Raw genomic sequence first — 17146 nt, 5'->3', positions numbered from 1 at the left:
TTTTTCTGAAATTACCACGATCTTACCTTGACACACCGGGAATTTTCTGCTCAATATTTCTACTGCCGTTCCTTTCTCTGTCATGTTGCTCTCTTTTTCCTTTTTCTATTATGGTATTTTTAGAATCTCACGACTTGCCTACTTAATAGTGCTATTTTTCTAACTCTATTTCTATGCCTAGCCTTATGGTTTATCTCACCAGCGTCTGAATTCTCTATCAAACTATCTTTGTCTCTTACTACGTTCTGCCCATGCAGACCCCTACTTAGGGCGGTATCCACAGAACCTTTTACACCTCGCCTATGCAGACCCTTACACTTCTTAAGGCGGTATTCACGAGGATTTTTAATTTGCACCTCGCCTGTGCAGAACCTTACACTCCTTAAGGTGGTATTCATGAGGATTTTTAATTCTCCTTCCCTGCCTGTTCAGACCTTCGTTTCGTGCGAAGCGATATCCACAGGGACTTACCAACACCACGTGGAATTTTCTTACATATTATTACTTTATTCGTACTTACCCCCACTGCAGTGTTCTTGATTAATCCTCTGAGCCTCCTTTTATCCCCGATTCTGCCAGATTCTTTGGATCGGAGAGACCTTTCGGCAGTTGCTTCACACTTCTGAGTCCCCGAGACCCCCCAAAACCAACAGAATTCTTAGTCCGAATTATCGCAAAAAGCGCTCACTTTTTTCTTTGGGTGCACCCTTAATTCTGTTAGCCTCGTGAGGGTCCCCGAGCGACCGGGAAGCGTCCCAATCTGCTGTTCCCTTCCTCGCGGGTCTCTATCCAAATCCTGCCGACTACACCAATTTTGTCGTGGTTTCTCGTTTCTTACAAACAACAAGGAGACGCAGAAAATCCTTCAAGAAGTTTTAAACTTTAATTTGCAAATCAAAGCTGAGACAATCAGAAAGCTAGTAGCTGACTGCCCATCGAGGCTTGTACACAGTATTTTTTATAGCAATCTCCTATCTTAGCTACATTATCATATCCAGACGGCCTGTGATCACATATCATCAATACATCCGCTCTCGACCTTCCGCTATTGTTTTACTCCCCAATTTAATTATGTCCTAGTTTACGTTTTAGACCAGGTGTCCCCTCATCCCTAACCACAGTTATTTCTTAATTGGTCTTGTTTTGACATACTGCCACATATTTCATTACCTTACTCGCCACCGTTATCTTCCTACTTGGTTTCATTCTAGTTCTCTTCCTGAATTAATAGTGATTAGGTCAAAAGTCATGGCTACATAGCGAACACCCTCCACTGAGCCAGCAGCAGTCACATAGCGAATATAGAAAATACAATGTCCCTTCCAGTAAATGCTGTTACAATGTGTACATTTGGGTAAACACTGCTGAGTAAACATTGTAAACACTGCAACACACAGAAAATACAATGCATGTGTTTACATCTTCCAATAATAACTTCACTCACCACAATGAGCCTCAGGTCCCACACCACCAGGTTCAGGAACAGTTATTACCCCACAACTATCAGACTCCTGAACCGGTGTGGATAACTTCACTCACCACAATGAGCCTCAGGTCCCACACCACCAGGTTCAGGAACAGTTATTACCCCACAACCATCAGGCTCCTGAACCAGTGTGGATAACTTCACTCACCACAATGAGCCTCAGGTCCCACACCACCAGGTTCAGGAACAGTTATTACCCCACAACCATCAGGCTCCTGAACGAAAGGGCGTACTTCATTTGCCTCATCATTGAAATGTTCCCACAACCAATGAATTGATTTTCAAAGACTCTTTAGCTCATGTTCTCAATGATTATTGCTTATTTATTTATATTAGTGTTTCTTTTCTGTATTTTTGGTTTGTTGGCTTCTGCACTCTGGCTGAATGGCCCAGTTGAGACAGCCTTCAATCATTCTATTATGGTTATTATTCTATTATGGATTTACTGAATATGCCCTCAAGAAAACAAATTTTAAGGTTGTATATGGTGACATATTTGTACTTTGTACATTGTTCAGACCAAACATCAGAATGGGGGAAGAAATGTGATCCAAGTGACTTTGACCATGCTGGTGCCAGAAGGGTGGTTCGAGTATCTCAGAAACCGCTGGTCTCCTGGGATTTTCCATAGGTTCCAAGCCTTCCTTTACGCCACAGACCCCTACCATTAACCAAAGGGTCCATGAAACCCAGGATGCAAATCCCAGCTCCAGAGTCTACAGAGAATGGTGCAAACAAAAAAACCCAAAACACCTAGTGAGCAGCAGTTGCATGTGTGTAAACACCTCATTAATGAGAGAGGCCAAGGCTGGTTCAAGCTGACGGGACGGTAACAACACGTCGAAGGGGATAGACTAAGGCAACAGAAGCCCACGAACATAATCAGTGGCCTTTTTATTAGGTACAGGCAGCACCTGATAAAGTGGCCACTGAGTGTATCGACACACACACACTTGGAATTTGCACAGACACACACGCACAGACGCAGACACTTGGAATTTGCACAGACACACACACACACAGACACTTGGAATTTGCTCACACACACACACGCAGACACTTTGAATTTGCTCACCCACACGCAGACACTTTGAATTTGCTCACACACACACAGACACTTTGAATTTGCTCACACACACAGACGTTGCTCCCGGTGTCTTGTGGCACACCAGGCGGCAAGCTTGCCATTTCTTTAAAAATGTGGAATATAAAACGAGCCAACTGTGTGAAAAATGGTTTTCAGATCTGTAATTATAAAATTTAAAACCTCATTAAATTCACCCTCTTGGCACAATGAAAAACACTTGTTTTTAAAACAGTAAATCTTGTAAAGTAACTACTCAAGAAAATAAGTTGCAGCATTCTCTAGAAAATACTGTAGTGTTACAAAAAAATTACAATATAAATATCCTTAAACAAACCCAGGCAAAGCCATTCAGTAGTCCCTTCATCTCTCCATTGGGATGAAGCTGCATGCTGGTAACTGGCTCAAACACAACTTCAAGGACAAACTGGTGCAATGGGATGCTGGGATACTGGCATTCAAGAAAACTTTCAGTACTTAGGCATGCATCAAGTCTTGAGAGTTTCTAATGAACTTGCTCCACTTGTAGTTCTTTTGACTGCACAGTGAAAAGTGGCAGGAAAAGATCAGCGGCTAGCCGTTTCCATGGTCACTGGTGAATTTTGTCCAGCAGTCACGGGAGTGGGTTTTCCTGCACTGACTGGTAAATGGCAATGAGCAAAGAAACTCTGTAGCCTTGTCGCCCAACAATTCACACGAATCATCCACATCAGGCTACTGTTCATTTCATCAAAGTTTCATGACACATGCCGGTGATTTTCAACCTGATTCTGATTTCTGAAAACCTACGTCACATCAAAATGATTCCTTCCATGTTAATCTTAACACAAGAAGTGCTTGTAGGAATGGTGATGGGGGAAGTTAGTTTAAAAAATTATGATCTTCAAGGACTTTTTTTTAAAATGGGAAGAAAGTAACTTCAACATCAAGATGTTAGGAACTGCTAGGATTTTGCTGATTTACACAGATTTTTGTTGCGCTCCCTGGATGTACAAGCCTTTGGGTTTGACATCACACTGTGTGCTGAGAATGGGACGATACACTAGCGCTGTCAGGAAATACTTTTCCTCAGTGAAACCTTGTGACCTGTACACAATAACTGAACTAGCAACTAGATCATTCCGAATTGTACAAAGTTTTTAATAAGAATGGAAGTTTGCCCACTGACCCCTCTGTTAATGGTAGGGGGTGTCCATGCAATAAAAAAATTTTGGGAACCTCTGGCCAAAACCAAGAAGCAGAATATGCAGAGACAGGGGATCCAAACCCCAGTCACAGTGGTATTGGTCAGAATGGGTCCCACCCATCTGCCCTCTTCCCTATTGAATCCTACATTACGTGTGACAATGACTGGGAATTCTCCCTTTCAGGACAAGTGATCACACCAAGTAATTGAAAGTGATTTCATGTATATTTTTCTAACCCTTCTCCAACTCCTGGAAAAAACAGCCAGATTTTATTAGGAGAAGTTGCTGCAATTTTGATCGTTCCTTCGGTTTTCTCAACTCCTTAAATAGACTCAGTCTTCTGATTAAATTTACATTGCTGTGAAATTAACTCATTGTTTGAGCCTAGACAAACACTTGCTCTCCCCTCCAGTTGCCTTCAAAACATTTGTAACAGACAATGAAAATGGAGTGACCAGTGTTGTTGAACACAGTGGCACACAATTCATGTCCCCAAGTCATTCATGTTTGATTTGGTTTTGGGACAGTTATGATTAACCTCAAAGTTCACAAGGAAACTTGTAGCTAGCCTTAAGACTGCAGGACACTTTTACCAGTGACTCCCATGCACATCCTCACCAAGGTTGGCTCTGGAGTTATCGAGACTCTCTTCCATAGACTCTGCCCACACGTCCTGCTGTAAAGCCCCACCAACCCCAGACATTCTCTCTTCACACTTCCTCCCCTCCCAACCAACAATTTCAAGGACAAGAGCCTGAAAGCACCTTCCACCAGACTGGAGCACAGCTTCGATCTTGCTGTTATAAGACTCTTGAATACCTAGTGCAGAGACTGGTAATTAACATGTGAAACAGACTGAACTTTAAACTAGTCTGCACAAACTAGCAAACATCACACTTTTTTTTTGGTGGGAGTGGGGGAGGGGAAGCATGCACAAGGTCGAAAGTGATGTAAAAGGCAGGGAACGCAAGCTTTGTCGTTCCTGGTCTGCCAATATCCCAGCATTCTTTGCAAAGGTCAGGAACCCCTCTCCCCCGGATGCATGCTTCATACCTGTGCAGTCGTGACATCTAACAGTGTTTAGAAATCTAGATTTAGTAGTGAAATATACACACGCACTTCTCATATTTATATAAAATTCCAGTGTAGTTCCTCCATTGCTGCTCTGTGTACAAACTACGTTAGTCGACTTTTAAAAGTCTTTAAGTCACATTTCACAAAGCGAAAATAAAAGTCTTGGTGTTCAGTAGTATTCATATTTATCCTGTGTGGTTCTGCCCCCTTAGAAACAGCAGTGTCGAACTTCAGTCAGAAGATCCAGTTGAAAGAGGTGGTTGCCAAAGCAAGTCACCGTGGATGGAAGATATCTCACAGGCCCATGGGGTCAGACAGGAAACTACCCTGTTCTTGTAAATGCCAAATGCTTTAATTATGAGATATATGCTTCCTAGTTTTAAAATCACAGAATTTCTTCTCTCCCGGCTGGGACTAAGCTCATTTTAGCAAGCTCATTTTATACGGTTGCCCCGCATTAGTAGTACGATGCAGGATGGGTGCCCCGCCTTGCTCAGGAAGGGGTGCTTCAGTAACTCCGAAGCCAACGCTCTCTGTGAGGGGTCCCGCACTAGCAGCCGGTCCAGGAACCCCTTAAGGAGGGGAGAAACCTACAAGAAAACAGAGAGACAGTGTCAGAACAACAACATACAAAATGCTGGAGGAACTCAGTAGGCAGGCAACATCTATGGAAAAGAGTACATAGTCAACATTTCAAGATGAGACCCTTCTTCAGGGCTGGAAAAGATGTTGAGAAGTCAGAATAAGAAGGTGGGGGCAGGGAAGGAAAAAACTACAAGGTGGCAGGAGATAGGTGAAACTGGCGGGGGGTCTGGGTGAAGTAAAGAGCTAGCAAGTTGATTGGTGAAAGAGATAACAGGGCTAGAGAAGTGGGGGGCAAGCTGATAGGAGAGGACAGAAGGCTATGGAAAAAGGGAAGAGGGAGGAGCACCAGAGGGAGCTGATGGGCAGGTAAGGAGATAAAGTGAGAGAGGGAAATGGTGAAGGAGAGAGGGGCGGGGTAATTACCAGAAGTTCAAGAAATTGATGTTTATGTGAGGCTACCCAGATGGAATATATAGGGTTACACATAGCCCTCTATTTTTCTAAGCTCCATGTACCAAAAGACTCACAGGTCAAGTGACGTCTCACCTGGAAGGACTGTTTGGGGCCCTGAATGGCAGTGCGGGAGGAGGCGTAGGCAGAGGTGTGGCACTTGTTCCACTTGGTAAAGTACTGGTGACACCAGAGACAGTGGATGCTGGGATCTGGAGGGACTCAGCAGGTCTGTGGAGAGCGAGGGAAACGCTGAGGTTCTGGGTTGAGACCCCACATCGGGACTGAGTGTGGAGATGGGAGATGGCCGAAGGCCAACAGAGAGGACCTGAGGTTGAATAGGTTAGGACTTTATCCTCTAAAGATCAGAGGCTACAAAACATTTTTATGCCATGAACCAATACCGTTAACAAGGGGCCTGTGGAGCCCTGGTTGGGAACTCCTGCCCTAGAGTGTAAAAGATTGAGAGGAGATTTGATAGAGGTATACAAAATTATGAAGGGATAAATACAAGAGCTTGGGAGAATAGAACTAGAGGTCATGGGTTAAGGGTGAAAGGTGATGTGGAGGATTTTGACCAACTGGGTCAGGTAAATACCTTTGCAAGATTATAGAATTGTGTGCCAGTATTGGTTAATGACTAGCTCAGGAGACAATCGTGGTGTTGCCCTTTAGCCTCCTGCTGTACATTACGAGGCCACCTCTGGCACTACCCTTTAGCCTCCTGCTGTAAACACAAAACCACGTGGTACTGCCCTCTGGCCTACTGCTGTACACCACCAGGCTATGTGACTTAGGCAATTTTCCCTCTAGCAATACCAAATATGGAAACGTTGAACAAACTGTACCCGTTAGAATCAACTGTAACGAGGATGCGTGTCCTGATGGTAAGCGGAGTCGTTGCTTCCAAAGGGACTGCTCTCCGTGTCGTGTAAATAAAGAGTCTCCTGGGTGTGGAAAAGGAAATTTCCTGCAGGTGAAATGTCTAAGGGGAACATGAGGGGGAATTACTTCACTCAGAGTGAGGTGAGAGTGTGGAATGATCTGCCAGAGGGAGTGGTGTGTGCGGGTTCAATTTCCACATTTAAGCAAAATTTCGAAAGGTACGTGGATGGGAGGGGTACAGAGGGCAGCTCGATGGGACTAGGCAGATAAATTATTCAGAAAGGACTAGACAGGCTGAATGGCCTTTTTTAGTGCACTAGCATTCTATAATTAAAAGGGGTGGGGTGAGACAGGGCATCATTGTGTGATTGGTGGATAGACGAGGGGTGAAGGATGCTGGGCAGGTGGTGATTGGTGGACTGAGGAGGGGTGAAGGATGCTGGGCAGGTAGTGATTGGTGGACTGAGGAGGGGTGAAGGATGCTGGGCAGGTGGTGATTGGTGGACTGAAGAGGGGTGAAGGATGACGGGCAGGTGGTGATTGGTGGACTGAGGAGGGGTGAAGGATGCTGGGCAGGTGGTGATTGGTGGACTGAGGAGGGGTGAAGGATGCTGGGCAGGTAGTGATTGGTGGACTGAGGAGGGGTGAAGGATGTTGGGCAGGTGGTGATTGGTGGACTGAGGAGGGGTGAAGGATGACGGGCAGGTGGTGATTGGTGGACAGAGGAGGGGTGAAGGATGTTGGGCAGGTGGTGATTGGTGGACAGAGGAGGGGTGAAGGTGACGGGCAGGTGGTGATCGGTGGACTGAGGAGGGGTGAAGGATGACGGGCAGGTGGTGATCGGTGGACTGAGGAGGGGTGAAGGATGACGGGCAGGTGGTGATCGGTGGACAGAGGAGGGGTGAAGGATGACGGGCAGGTGGTGATTGGTGGACAGGAGGGGGTGAAGGTGACGGGCAGGTGGTGATCGGTGGACTGAGGAGGGGTGAAGGATGACGGGCAGGTGGTGATTGGTGGACAGAGGAGGGGTGAAGGATGCTGGGCAGGTGGTGATTGGTGGACAGGAGGGGGTGAAGGATGCTGGGCAGGTGGTGATTGGTGGACAGAGGAGGGGTGAAGGTGACGGGCAGGTGGTGATCGGTGGACTGAGGAGGGGTGAAGGATGACAGGCAGGTGGTGATTGGTGGACTGAAGAGGGGTGAAGGATGTTGGGCAGGTGGTGATTGGTGGACTGAGGAGGGGTGAAGGATGCTGGGCAGGTGGTGATTGGTGGACAGAGGAGGGGTGAAGGATGCGGGGCAGTAGGATAAAGTTGAGAGTGGAGGAAGAGTGGAATTGGTAGATGGAGGAAGGGAGGTGATAGATGGAAACAGACAAGGTAAAAATCAGTGGGAGTCCAGGAGGAGAGACAGGAGGCCGAAGGTGGAGGGGAGAGGCTGGATGGCGATAAGAAGGAAGACAGGGGCTGAAATCTAATAAGGAAGGTGGCAACTGGAATCATCGAGGGGAGGTGAGGGGCAATGGGAGGGGGGGTGGAAACAGTACAGCAGCAGTTAGTGACCAGTGACGTGGGTTTACTTCAACTACCGTCTGTAAGTAGTTTGTACGTTCTCCCCGTGACCACGCCGGATTCCTTCAGGTGCTCCGGTTTCCTTCCACACAAGGGGCATATTTTAAGGTGACGGAGGAAAATATAGGGGGATGTCAGAGGTAGTGCTTTTTTTAAAAATACACAGAGTGGAGCGTGTCTGGAATCCCCTGCCGGGGTGGTGGTAGGCAGATACATTAGGGATCTTACAGTAGGTTAAAAAGTTGGTACAACATCTGTACTGTGTTCTATGATTCACTGCGCATCTATCCAACTCCACTGATTTCAGAGGGTTTTACAGGGAAGCTTCCGCTCCAGGAAGCCTGCTGTTGGGATTACCCTCTCCCGTAACCAAATCACCTGGAAATGCCCCAGTCCCACCCTGGGATTGCTAGAACAGTGTCTGTCGTCAGATAATCTGTGACCAGGACACCTTCTCTCACCTACTGCAAGTGCCCACACCTTCTGCATATTTTACATTTCAAATCAGGACCTGAATTAAAAGCAAGGATGTAATGTTGAGGCTTTATAAAGCATTATTGAGGCCTGACGTGGAGTATTGAGAGCAGTTTTGGCCCCATATTTAAAAAAGGCTGTGCTGACATTGGAGAGGGTTCAAAAGGAGGTTCACGAAAATGATTCTGGGATTGAAAGGCTTGTCGTGTGAGGAGTGTTTGATAGCTCTGGGCCTGTACTAATGGGATGACCTCAATGAAACCCATCGAATGTTGAAAGGCCTTGGGGGAATCTAGGACCAGAGGACACAGCCTCAGAATAGAACGGCGATGAGGAAGAACTTCTTCAGCCAGAGAGTGGTGTATCTGTGGAATTTGTTGCCAAATCATTGGGTACATTTAAGGCAAAGGTTGATAGATTTTTGATTAGTCAGGGCAAGATGGGGTATGGGAGAAGGCAGGAGATTGGTGCTAAGAGGGAAATGGATCAGCCATGATGAAATGGCAGAACAGACTTGATGAGACAAATGGCCTACTTCTGCTCCTCTATCTTATGGTCTAACACTGTTATTGAGGTTGTCAGGTTCAGACAGTACAAATTTAATGACTAAGTGAGAGATGCCTAATTTAAACCTAATTCACAAGCAACAGTTACACAGGCTGTTGAGATCAAATATTTCACCCACGGATGACACACTGTTTCACCTTTAACCAGCTGCTGTTCATAACAGATACTTCTGCCAACATTAATTTTGAAAGTATTCATTCCACTCCCAAGTTTGAGAAATTTGCAGCCAAAAGCTTAAAGTGGCAAATGCACAATTTAAAAAAAAAATTTAGGGATACAGTATTCAGCAAAACCTTCAGGCCCATCCAACTGCACTGCCAAGCAAGCCGCCTATTTATTTAACTCTAGCCTAATCACAGGACATGGGTGGCAGGGTGGAGATACCTCTCTACTAGTGCTCCTGCCCTCCCTAGCAAGGTGTAGCACCTGCTTAGCTCCCCCTCCACCCCCCACCCTGGATCAGGGTCACATGAAGCCACGGGAGCAGGTGGTGGATGGTTGTATGAGCAGCCGGTGCAGATCACAAGTCCTGGTTATGTGACCACTGACACCAGGCAGACAATCTCTGAAGAGTATTGATAATGGCTGGGGTCACCCGTCTTGTGAAGACACTGTTCAGAAGACAATGACAAACCACTTCTGTAGAAGAATCACGGTCATGGAAAGACCATGATGTGCATGCCGTACAACATGGCACAATGACGATGGTGAATCACAGGGCAATTTTTCAATGACCGGTTAACCTACAAACTTTGAACTGTGGGAGGAAACCAGAGTGCCGAAGGAAACTCTCACGCTCACGGGGAGAACATGCAGTACAAACTCTCTCGGAATCCAACTCCGACACCCTGAGCTGTAATGGCTTCACCCTTACCGCTACACTGAACTACCGACACTTGAGGAACTCCGACCAGGCCATCGACTTTGGATGATGGAGACGGGAGGTCATCGATGGCCTATGCTGCAGTGGGAACTGAGGGCCCTAGGAGATAGAACCACCGCCACGCTGCCGTTAGCAACCTGGCCCTTTACTGCTGCCGTAGAGCAGCAAGTTTCACAACATCTCTGTCAGGGTAGCGAATCTGAGTCTGGTTCACTGGTGTCAGCCTAGACCTTCGCAGTCAGGATCTCCTGAATGGCACTTGAAGCTGCAAGCTACCTAGTGAGGAAGTTCAACCCAGAGTTACCGGGGATGATCTAAGAACCTAATGCATTCTTCCAGCTGATTCAATCACAAGGGATAAGGACATAGAACCCATTTGTAGCGGTTACTTTAAAACAAGCCAAAACTGCTCAGAGTTGTCAAGCAGGGGGTGGTTGATACTGTGTGACGTGCTGTCCACATAAAATGTACTTCTGAAGTTGAAGAAAGTACGTTCTATCCTTTATTGAGAAACCAGCAAAGACAAATCATCTCATAATGATAAAACTAATGAAACTAAAACTCGTGATATAACAAAATAAAGTCTTAGTGCATTCAAACGTACTTAAGTGATTTTAGCATAACTAAGCCAAGCATTCTTAAACAGTCAACAAAAACATCATTTCCCCCAACTTACTCCCTGGTCTAGTTAGTTCCTCTCCACAACTTGTGGCAGACAGGGTGGAAACCCTGTCATTTCTGTAACAGTTTTTGTCTGCTCTTTTTTAAACAAGGCTAAGCTGCTAGCTTGACGCTCAACCCAGTACGGACGGAAAGAGTGCAAGGGGCTGCCCGGATTCAAACCGGAACCACTCGCCTCAAAGTCCAGTGCAGATGCCACTACACCATCAGCTAGCTACTCCCTCCTCTAACCAGACTCAATACACCATCAGCTAGCTACTCCCTCCTCTAACCAGACTCAATACACCATCAGCTTGCTACTCCCTCCTCTAACCAGACTCAATACACCATCAGCTGGCTACTCCCTCCTCTAACCAGACTCAAAACTGAACTGAAGACAGCGGGAATATGTAACTACACTCTGTTTCGAGCACCCCCCAACCCACGTGATTAACTCACCACAATAATCACACAACACAAAATACAATACAAAGAGCAAATAGATACATGGCTACACCATATAAAAAATGCACAGTTGTGTTAAATAGATCTTGACTTCCTAAACCGAAGACCAGAATCTGTGCAGATTGGCAATAACATCTCCACCTCGCTGACAATCAATGCTGACGCACCTATGGGATGTGTGTTAGCCCATGCTCTACTCTCTCTACACACAACTGCATAGCTAGGCAGAGCTCAAATGTCATCTATAAAGTTGTGGACAATACAAATATTCTTGGCAGAACTTCAGATGGTGATGAGAGGCTATTCAGGAGTGAGATACATCAGCTTGTTGAGTGGTGTTGCAGCAACACTCTTGCACTCAATGCCAGTATGACCAAAGAGTTGTATGTGGCCTTCAGAAAGGGTAAGACGAGGGAACACCAGTCTTCACTGAGGGATTGGAAGTGGAAAGGGTGAGCAATTTCAAGTTCCCGGATGTCAGCATCTATCCTGGTCCAACATATCAATGCAGCTACAAGGACAACATGACAATGGCTACATTTCATTAGGAGCATGAGGAGATTTGGTATGTCACCAAAAATACAAGTTTCTACAGAGCATTCTAAATGGCTGCATCACCCTCTGGTATTGGGCGGGGGGTGGGGGGGACAATAGAAGAAAGCTGCAGAGTTGTAAACTCAGTCAGCTCCATCATGGGCACTAGCCTCTGTAGTATCCAGGACATCTTCTAGGAGAGATGCCTCAAATAGGCAGCACCCATTATTAAGGAGCCACCATTCACCCAGGATGTGCCTCATTCGCATTGCTACCACCAGGGAGGCGGTACAAGCCTCTTCCCCTCTGCCATCCCATTTCTGAATGGACATCAGCACTACCTCACTACTTTTTAATTTCCATTTTGCACTACTTACTTAATCCAACCGTTTAATATATATTCAGTGATTGCATTGTACTGCTGCCGCAAAGACAGCGAATTCCATTGCGTATGCCGGTGATATTGAACCCCATTCTGATTCCTTGGGCCATCGTACGGTGCGATACTTTACCTTCTGACCGTTCTTCAGTTTGGGGGGCAGATTGTCCCGTATCATTTTCATGGCCTTCAGTGGAGGTTCATTGAAGTATGGAGGCTCCCCATCAACCATTTCTATGACCATTATACCCAGTGACCAGATATCCACCTGTAAAGAAAGGCAGAGGTCACTGGGGTTCAGCACACAGGTGAACAGCATCAAAACCGTTTTTCATCCACGTCCCTTCCATGCACCTCACAAAACTGATGGAAGACATTCAGTGCAACACACACAAAATGCCAGAGGAACTCAGCACATCAGGTAGCATCAATGGAGAGGAATAAACAGTCAATGTTTCTGGCCGAGACCCTTCATCAGGACTGGAAAGGAAGGGGAGAAGTCCGAGTACAAAGGTGGGGGAGGAAGAAGTACAAGGTGGCAGGTGCTAGGTGAAACTGGGAGCGGGGGAGGGGGTGAAGTAAAGAGCTGGAAAGTTGGTTGGTGAAAGAGACAAAGAGCTGGAGAAAGGGGAATCTAACTGGTGAGGACAGAAGGCCATGAAAGGAAAGGGAAGGGGGAGGAACACCAGAGGGAGGTGATGGGCGAGTTTACAAAGACATTTAGTAGTTTTCAGAATGAGAGATCACCGCATGTAACTCCAACTTCACAAGCGAAGTAGAACAGCGGAAATGTCCATACAATAAGCTACAGCTTAAAGATTGTTTCTCTTCCTGTGTTTTATAACAGAATGAGGAGGAATTTCTTTAGCCAGAGCATGGTGAATCTGTGGTGTTTAATGCCAGAGACGGCTGTGGAGGCCAAATCATTGGGTATGTTTAAGACAGACTGATAAGTTATTGAGAGATCAAGGGTTACAGGGACAATGGAGTTGTGAGAAACAAAACAAAAATAAAAATTCAGAAATGACGGCATGGCAGACTTGACGGGCAGAATAGGCCAATTCTGTGCCAGTATATTACAGTCTAACCTCCTGACAAAAGTTACAGTAGACAATTCTTCAAATACATGTACTTCAATATGAAACACATGTACTTCAATATGCTCAGTTTCAGGTACAGTATTTGGAGTCACAGAACACTACAGAACAGAAAGGCCCTTCAGCCCATCTACCCCATGCCGAACTATTAATTGGCCTATTCCCATCTGTCTGCATCTTGACCATAGCCTCTCATACACTTCCCGTCCATATACTTAACCAAGTTTCTCATAAGTACTGAAATCAAACCTTTATCCACCACCTGCGTTGACAGCTCATTGCACACCCTAACCACGCTGTGAATGAAGAAGCTCCTCCCTCAAACTTTTCATCTTTCACCCTCAACCCATGTCCTCCAGTTGTAGTTCCACCCAACCTCAGTGGAAAAAGTTTACTTGCATTTATGTTATCAATATCTCTCCTCATAATTTTGTATACTTCTATCAAATCTCCCCTCATTCTCCTACATTCTAGAGAATAAAGTGCAAATCTCTGCAATCTTTCCTTATAACTCAGGCTCTCCAGTCCCTACAACATCCTTGTAAGTTTTCTCTGTGCTCTTTTGCGTTCCGTGGAATAAAGTCCTAACTTATTCAACTTTTCTCTATAACTCAGGTCCTTGCTTAGTTTTGGAGTTTTCAATATTAAGCAGTGTGAACTTAATGTGATCGACTTCCCTACGAATCTTGCCACTGTCATTAACAAGCACGGTGAAAGGTTTCACCAGGACATTGCGGTCATGGAGAAACGGTATCAGGGCAACTGGAATCCATCAATGCTGGCTGATTATTGTTGGACACTTAAGTGAGAAGCCTCAGGCACTGAGTACAAATGAAAATTATCAACAAAACACTTTTAGTTTAGCTGAACTATTGCAGAGTCAACTCCGTTTAAGAAACTAAATGCATTGCATTCAATTAAAGTTAATTTTTTATTTCTCCAAATTCCTATGTGATACAAGTCATCTGAAATTATATTTGTTTTCAGCTTCAAGCAGTCTATCATAAACAAAAAGAACTTTCTGGAGAAGCAACAGATCTGAAAAAAGTTGCTGTCCAGTGATAGTGGTTTGCTGATGAGAACGAAGCCGATAAGGAAAGGCAGAAAGTTACCTCAGGACCGTACGGCATCCGGGAGATCAGCTCTGGCGCCATCCAGTAAGGTGTGCCCACCAGTGACTTGCGCCTTGGCACGTCCTTTGACACCTGGGCACAGAACCCAAAGTCCGAAAGCTTCACCTTAAAGACAAGTAGAGAGTGTGTAAACTGGTTTGTAGGGGTAACAACCTGTAACCCTTCATAGTAGCTTATTTTCAAATCCAGTCGAGATGTAGTGATAGTGATATGGGTGTGGGAGGGGAATTAGTGTTGAGTTAATGGAAGTTCTTACAAAAAGCTTTTTCTTCCTCAGCCAGCATAAGACAGACTTTATTGAACATAGCACAGTACTGGTGAAAAAATATAGACAAGGGCCTGAGAAACAATTTGCCAAGAGGTGTAGATTACGGGTACACAGTACATTTCACTTCATACTGAAGACTGGAATTCCACAACTAAACCAGGAGCAAAGAACAGTACAGGCCCTTCGGTCCACGATGTTGTGCTGACCATTTAACACAGTGCTAAATCAGTCCAACCCTTCCCTCTCAAATATCCCTCTTCCTAAGATTGTCTTTAATGCCCCGAAGCCACCTGCCTCTACCATCACCCCTGCAGATATTCCAAGCAGCCACCGCTCTCGGTGTACATAACTTAACTCTGGGACACCCCCTATACTTTCCTCACAATACCTTCAAATTACGCCCCACGTCTTAGCCACTTCCACCCTGCTGCCCACTTGATCGATGCCTCTTATCATCTTGTACATTTCATTCTTTAAATTTAGCTTTTGAGATGTCTTTAATTCCTTTGATCTTTCGTCCTCCTGCTGGTCGCTGTTCTTAGGTCCATATGGTTCAATGCCTTTATCACGTTAGGCAGAAGGAACACTGTAGAAACCCGGATCCCAATACTGCACAGCTAATTTGCCAGCTGTTTCTTTTTCATTTGTAATTAATTCAAAACAAATGCATGTTCCAACACGTTGGAAGACAGTTGGTGATCACAGAAACCAACAGACCACTGGAAGAATGTGTTTTTGATTATGAAACAATTTAAATGTCAACAAAAATAAAGAAACACTGAAGGAACTCAGCAGGTCAGGCAGCATCTATGGAAAAGAATAAACAATCGACGTTTCGGGCTGAGACCCTTCCTTTCCAGTCCTGAACAAGGGTTTCGGCCGGAAATGTAGACTGCTTATTCATTTCTACAGGTGCTGTCTGGCCTGCTGAGTTCCTCCAAGCATTTTGTGTGTGTTTCTTTGAATTTCCAGCATGTGCAGAATCTCTCATGTTTTTGAAAGAAACTCTGACTCCATTTAATTCCAGCCCTCCTGCAGATGAGAAATCTCACACACAGTACCTCACATGGCCACATAGGGGCATTCACATCCAACTAAAGCAAGCTGTGGCCAGAATTAAGTGCTCTATAATTTTATAGTTCAGTTATTTAGTGCCCCGAAACAGAATCATCCTTTTAATAACTAAAATCAAAGGTAATAACTGCCACATCAGGGGAATAATTCTTGTCCATGTGGCCAATGCAACTCCCTCAGACTTACAGAAATCTTCAAAGGCAGCATGACATAGTCACTGAACAATTAGCTGAACCCTGCTGTGTATCTTCCATACTGCTGTGCGCACAGCAAATGGAACAGAAAACGTGCTTACTGACAAATCACAGCCCAAGATACATGAGGAGGGCTGTACGCTTCGATGTACATGCAATAAATAAATTAATCTAAATCTGAGCAGGCGGGGGGGAGGAGATTGCTAGTGTGAGTGAGAGGAGGGGAGCTGAAACATGCAGAGGGATAGAGTGCACATGTACACCAAAATGTGAGAGCCAGTGTAGAAACGAGAAGAGCATGGTGTACTAGAGAAGAGGATACATTGGAGGGGGTGACGCACAACTGTGAGGGGCAGTGGGGAGGAGAGGGCATACTGCCTCCCAAAAGCATCCACCTGCCCCCCCCACCCCCCCATTGTGGACTGTCCGTCCACTTGGCAATGGAAACCAAGACATTGGGTGTATATAGTTAAAATGGAGGTTGACAGGCTCTTGATTAGGAAAGGAATCAAAAGTCACAGGGAGAAACCAGGAAAATCAAGCAGCAAACTCAATGGGCTGAATGGCCTAATTCTGCTCCTATGTCTTATGGTCTTTCCAAAGTAGCCAAAATAATTAAAGATTCTAACAGGTCTGACATTCTATCTAACACCTCCCAGACCCAGGGACAGCGTCTATCCTGCTGCTACAAGACTATTGACTACTCTAGTAGAAGAAGAAGAAGAAGAAGAAAGCCTTTAACTCTGAGTAGAGTCATTGGGATGCCGTCATGATGGCATTTTTTTTAAAGCAGGCATTCTTATTTTTACGAGGCCGAGTTGTGAGTTTGACGCTCAACCCAGCATGGATGGAAAGTGTGCAAGGAAGCCAGCTGGATTCGGACTCGGGAGCCTTCGCTGATGCCACTATGTCACCAGCCGGCTATTGACTACTCAAGTATGTTCAAGATGAACTCGCTGATTGGAGGGTCTGATGGCAAACTGAATCAGCAAGTTTGCAGATGACACCATGATCGCTGGCGTAGAGGACACCAGTGGACTCCATGTCCTGTTTCTCTAAAACCTGTTCTGCCGTACAGCATTCATCCTGCCCAGGCA

The 17146-nt window shown here is 45.5% G+C and overlaps 1 protein-coding gene across 12 annotated transcripts in view; it reads right to left on the bottom strand.

Moving 5' to 3' along the window:
- Positions 1–716: 716 nt before the first annotated feature.
- Positions 717–17146, bottom strand: part of LOC134354592 (serine/threonine-protein kinase PAK 4-like) — a 220052-nt gene continuing 203622 nt past the window's right edge. For all 12 annotated transcript variants that reach the window (XM_063063570.1, XM_063063577.1, XM_063063571.1 and 9 more), the window contains 3 exons: positions 14493–14618; positions 12417–12551; positions 717–5421 (listed from right to left, as the gene is read on the bottom strand). In XM_063063570.1, the coding sequence (XP_062919640.1) occupies positions 5266–5421; positions 12417–12551; positions 14493–14618 (417 nt within the window). In that variant the 3' untranslated portion in view covers positions 717–5265. The remainder of the gene's footprint in view (positions 5422–12416; positions 12552–14492; positions 14619–17146) is intronic.

This window comes from Mobula hypostoma, chromosome 12 (assembly GCF_963921235.1).
Source record: "Mobula hypostoma chromosome 12, sMobHyp1.1, whole genome shotgun sequence".
Taxonomy (NCBI): Eukaryota; Metazoa; Chordata; class Chondrichthyes; order Myliobatiformes; family Myliobatidae; genus Mobula; species Mobula hypostoma.
Note: the sequence above shows the minus strand (reverse complement) of the source record. Positions and strands in the feature narration are given on the sequence as shown.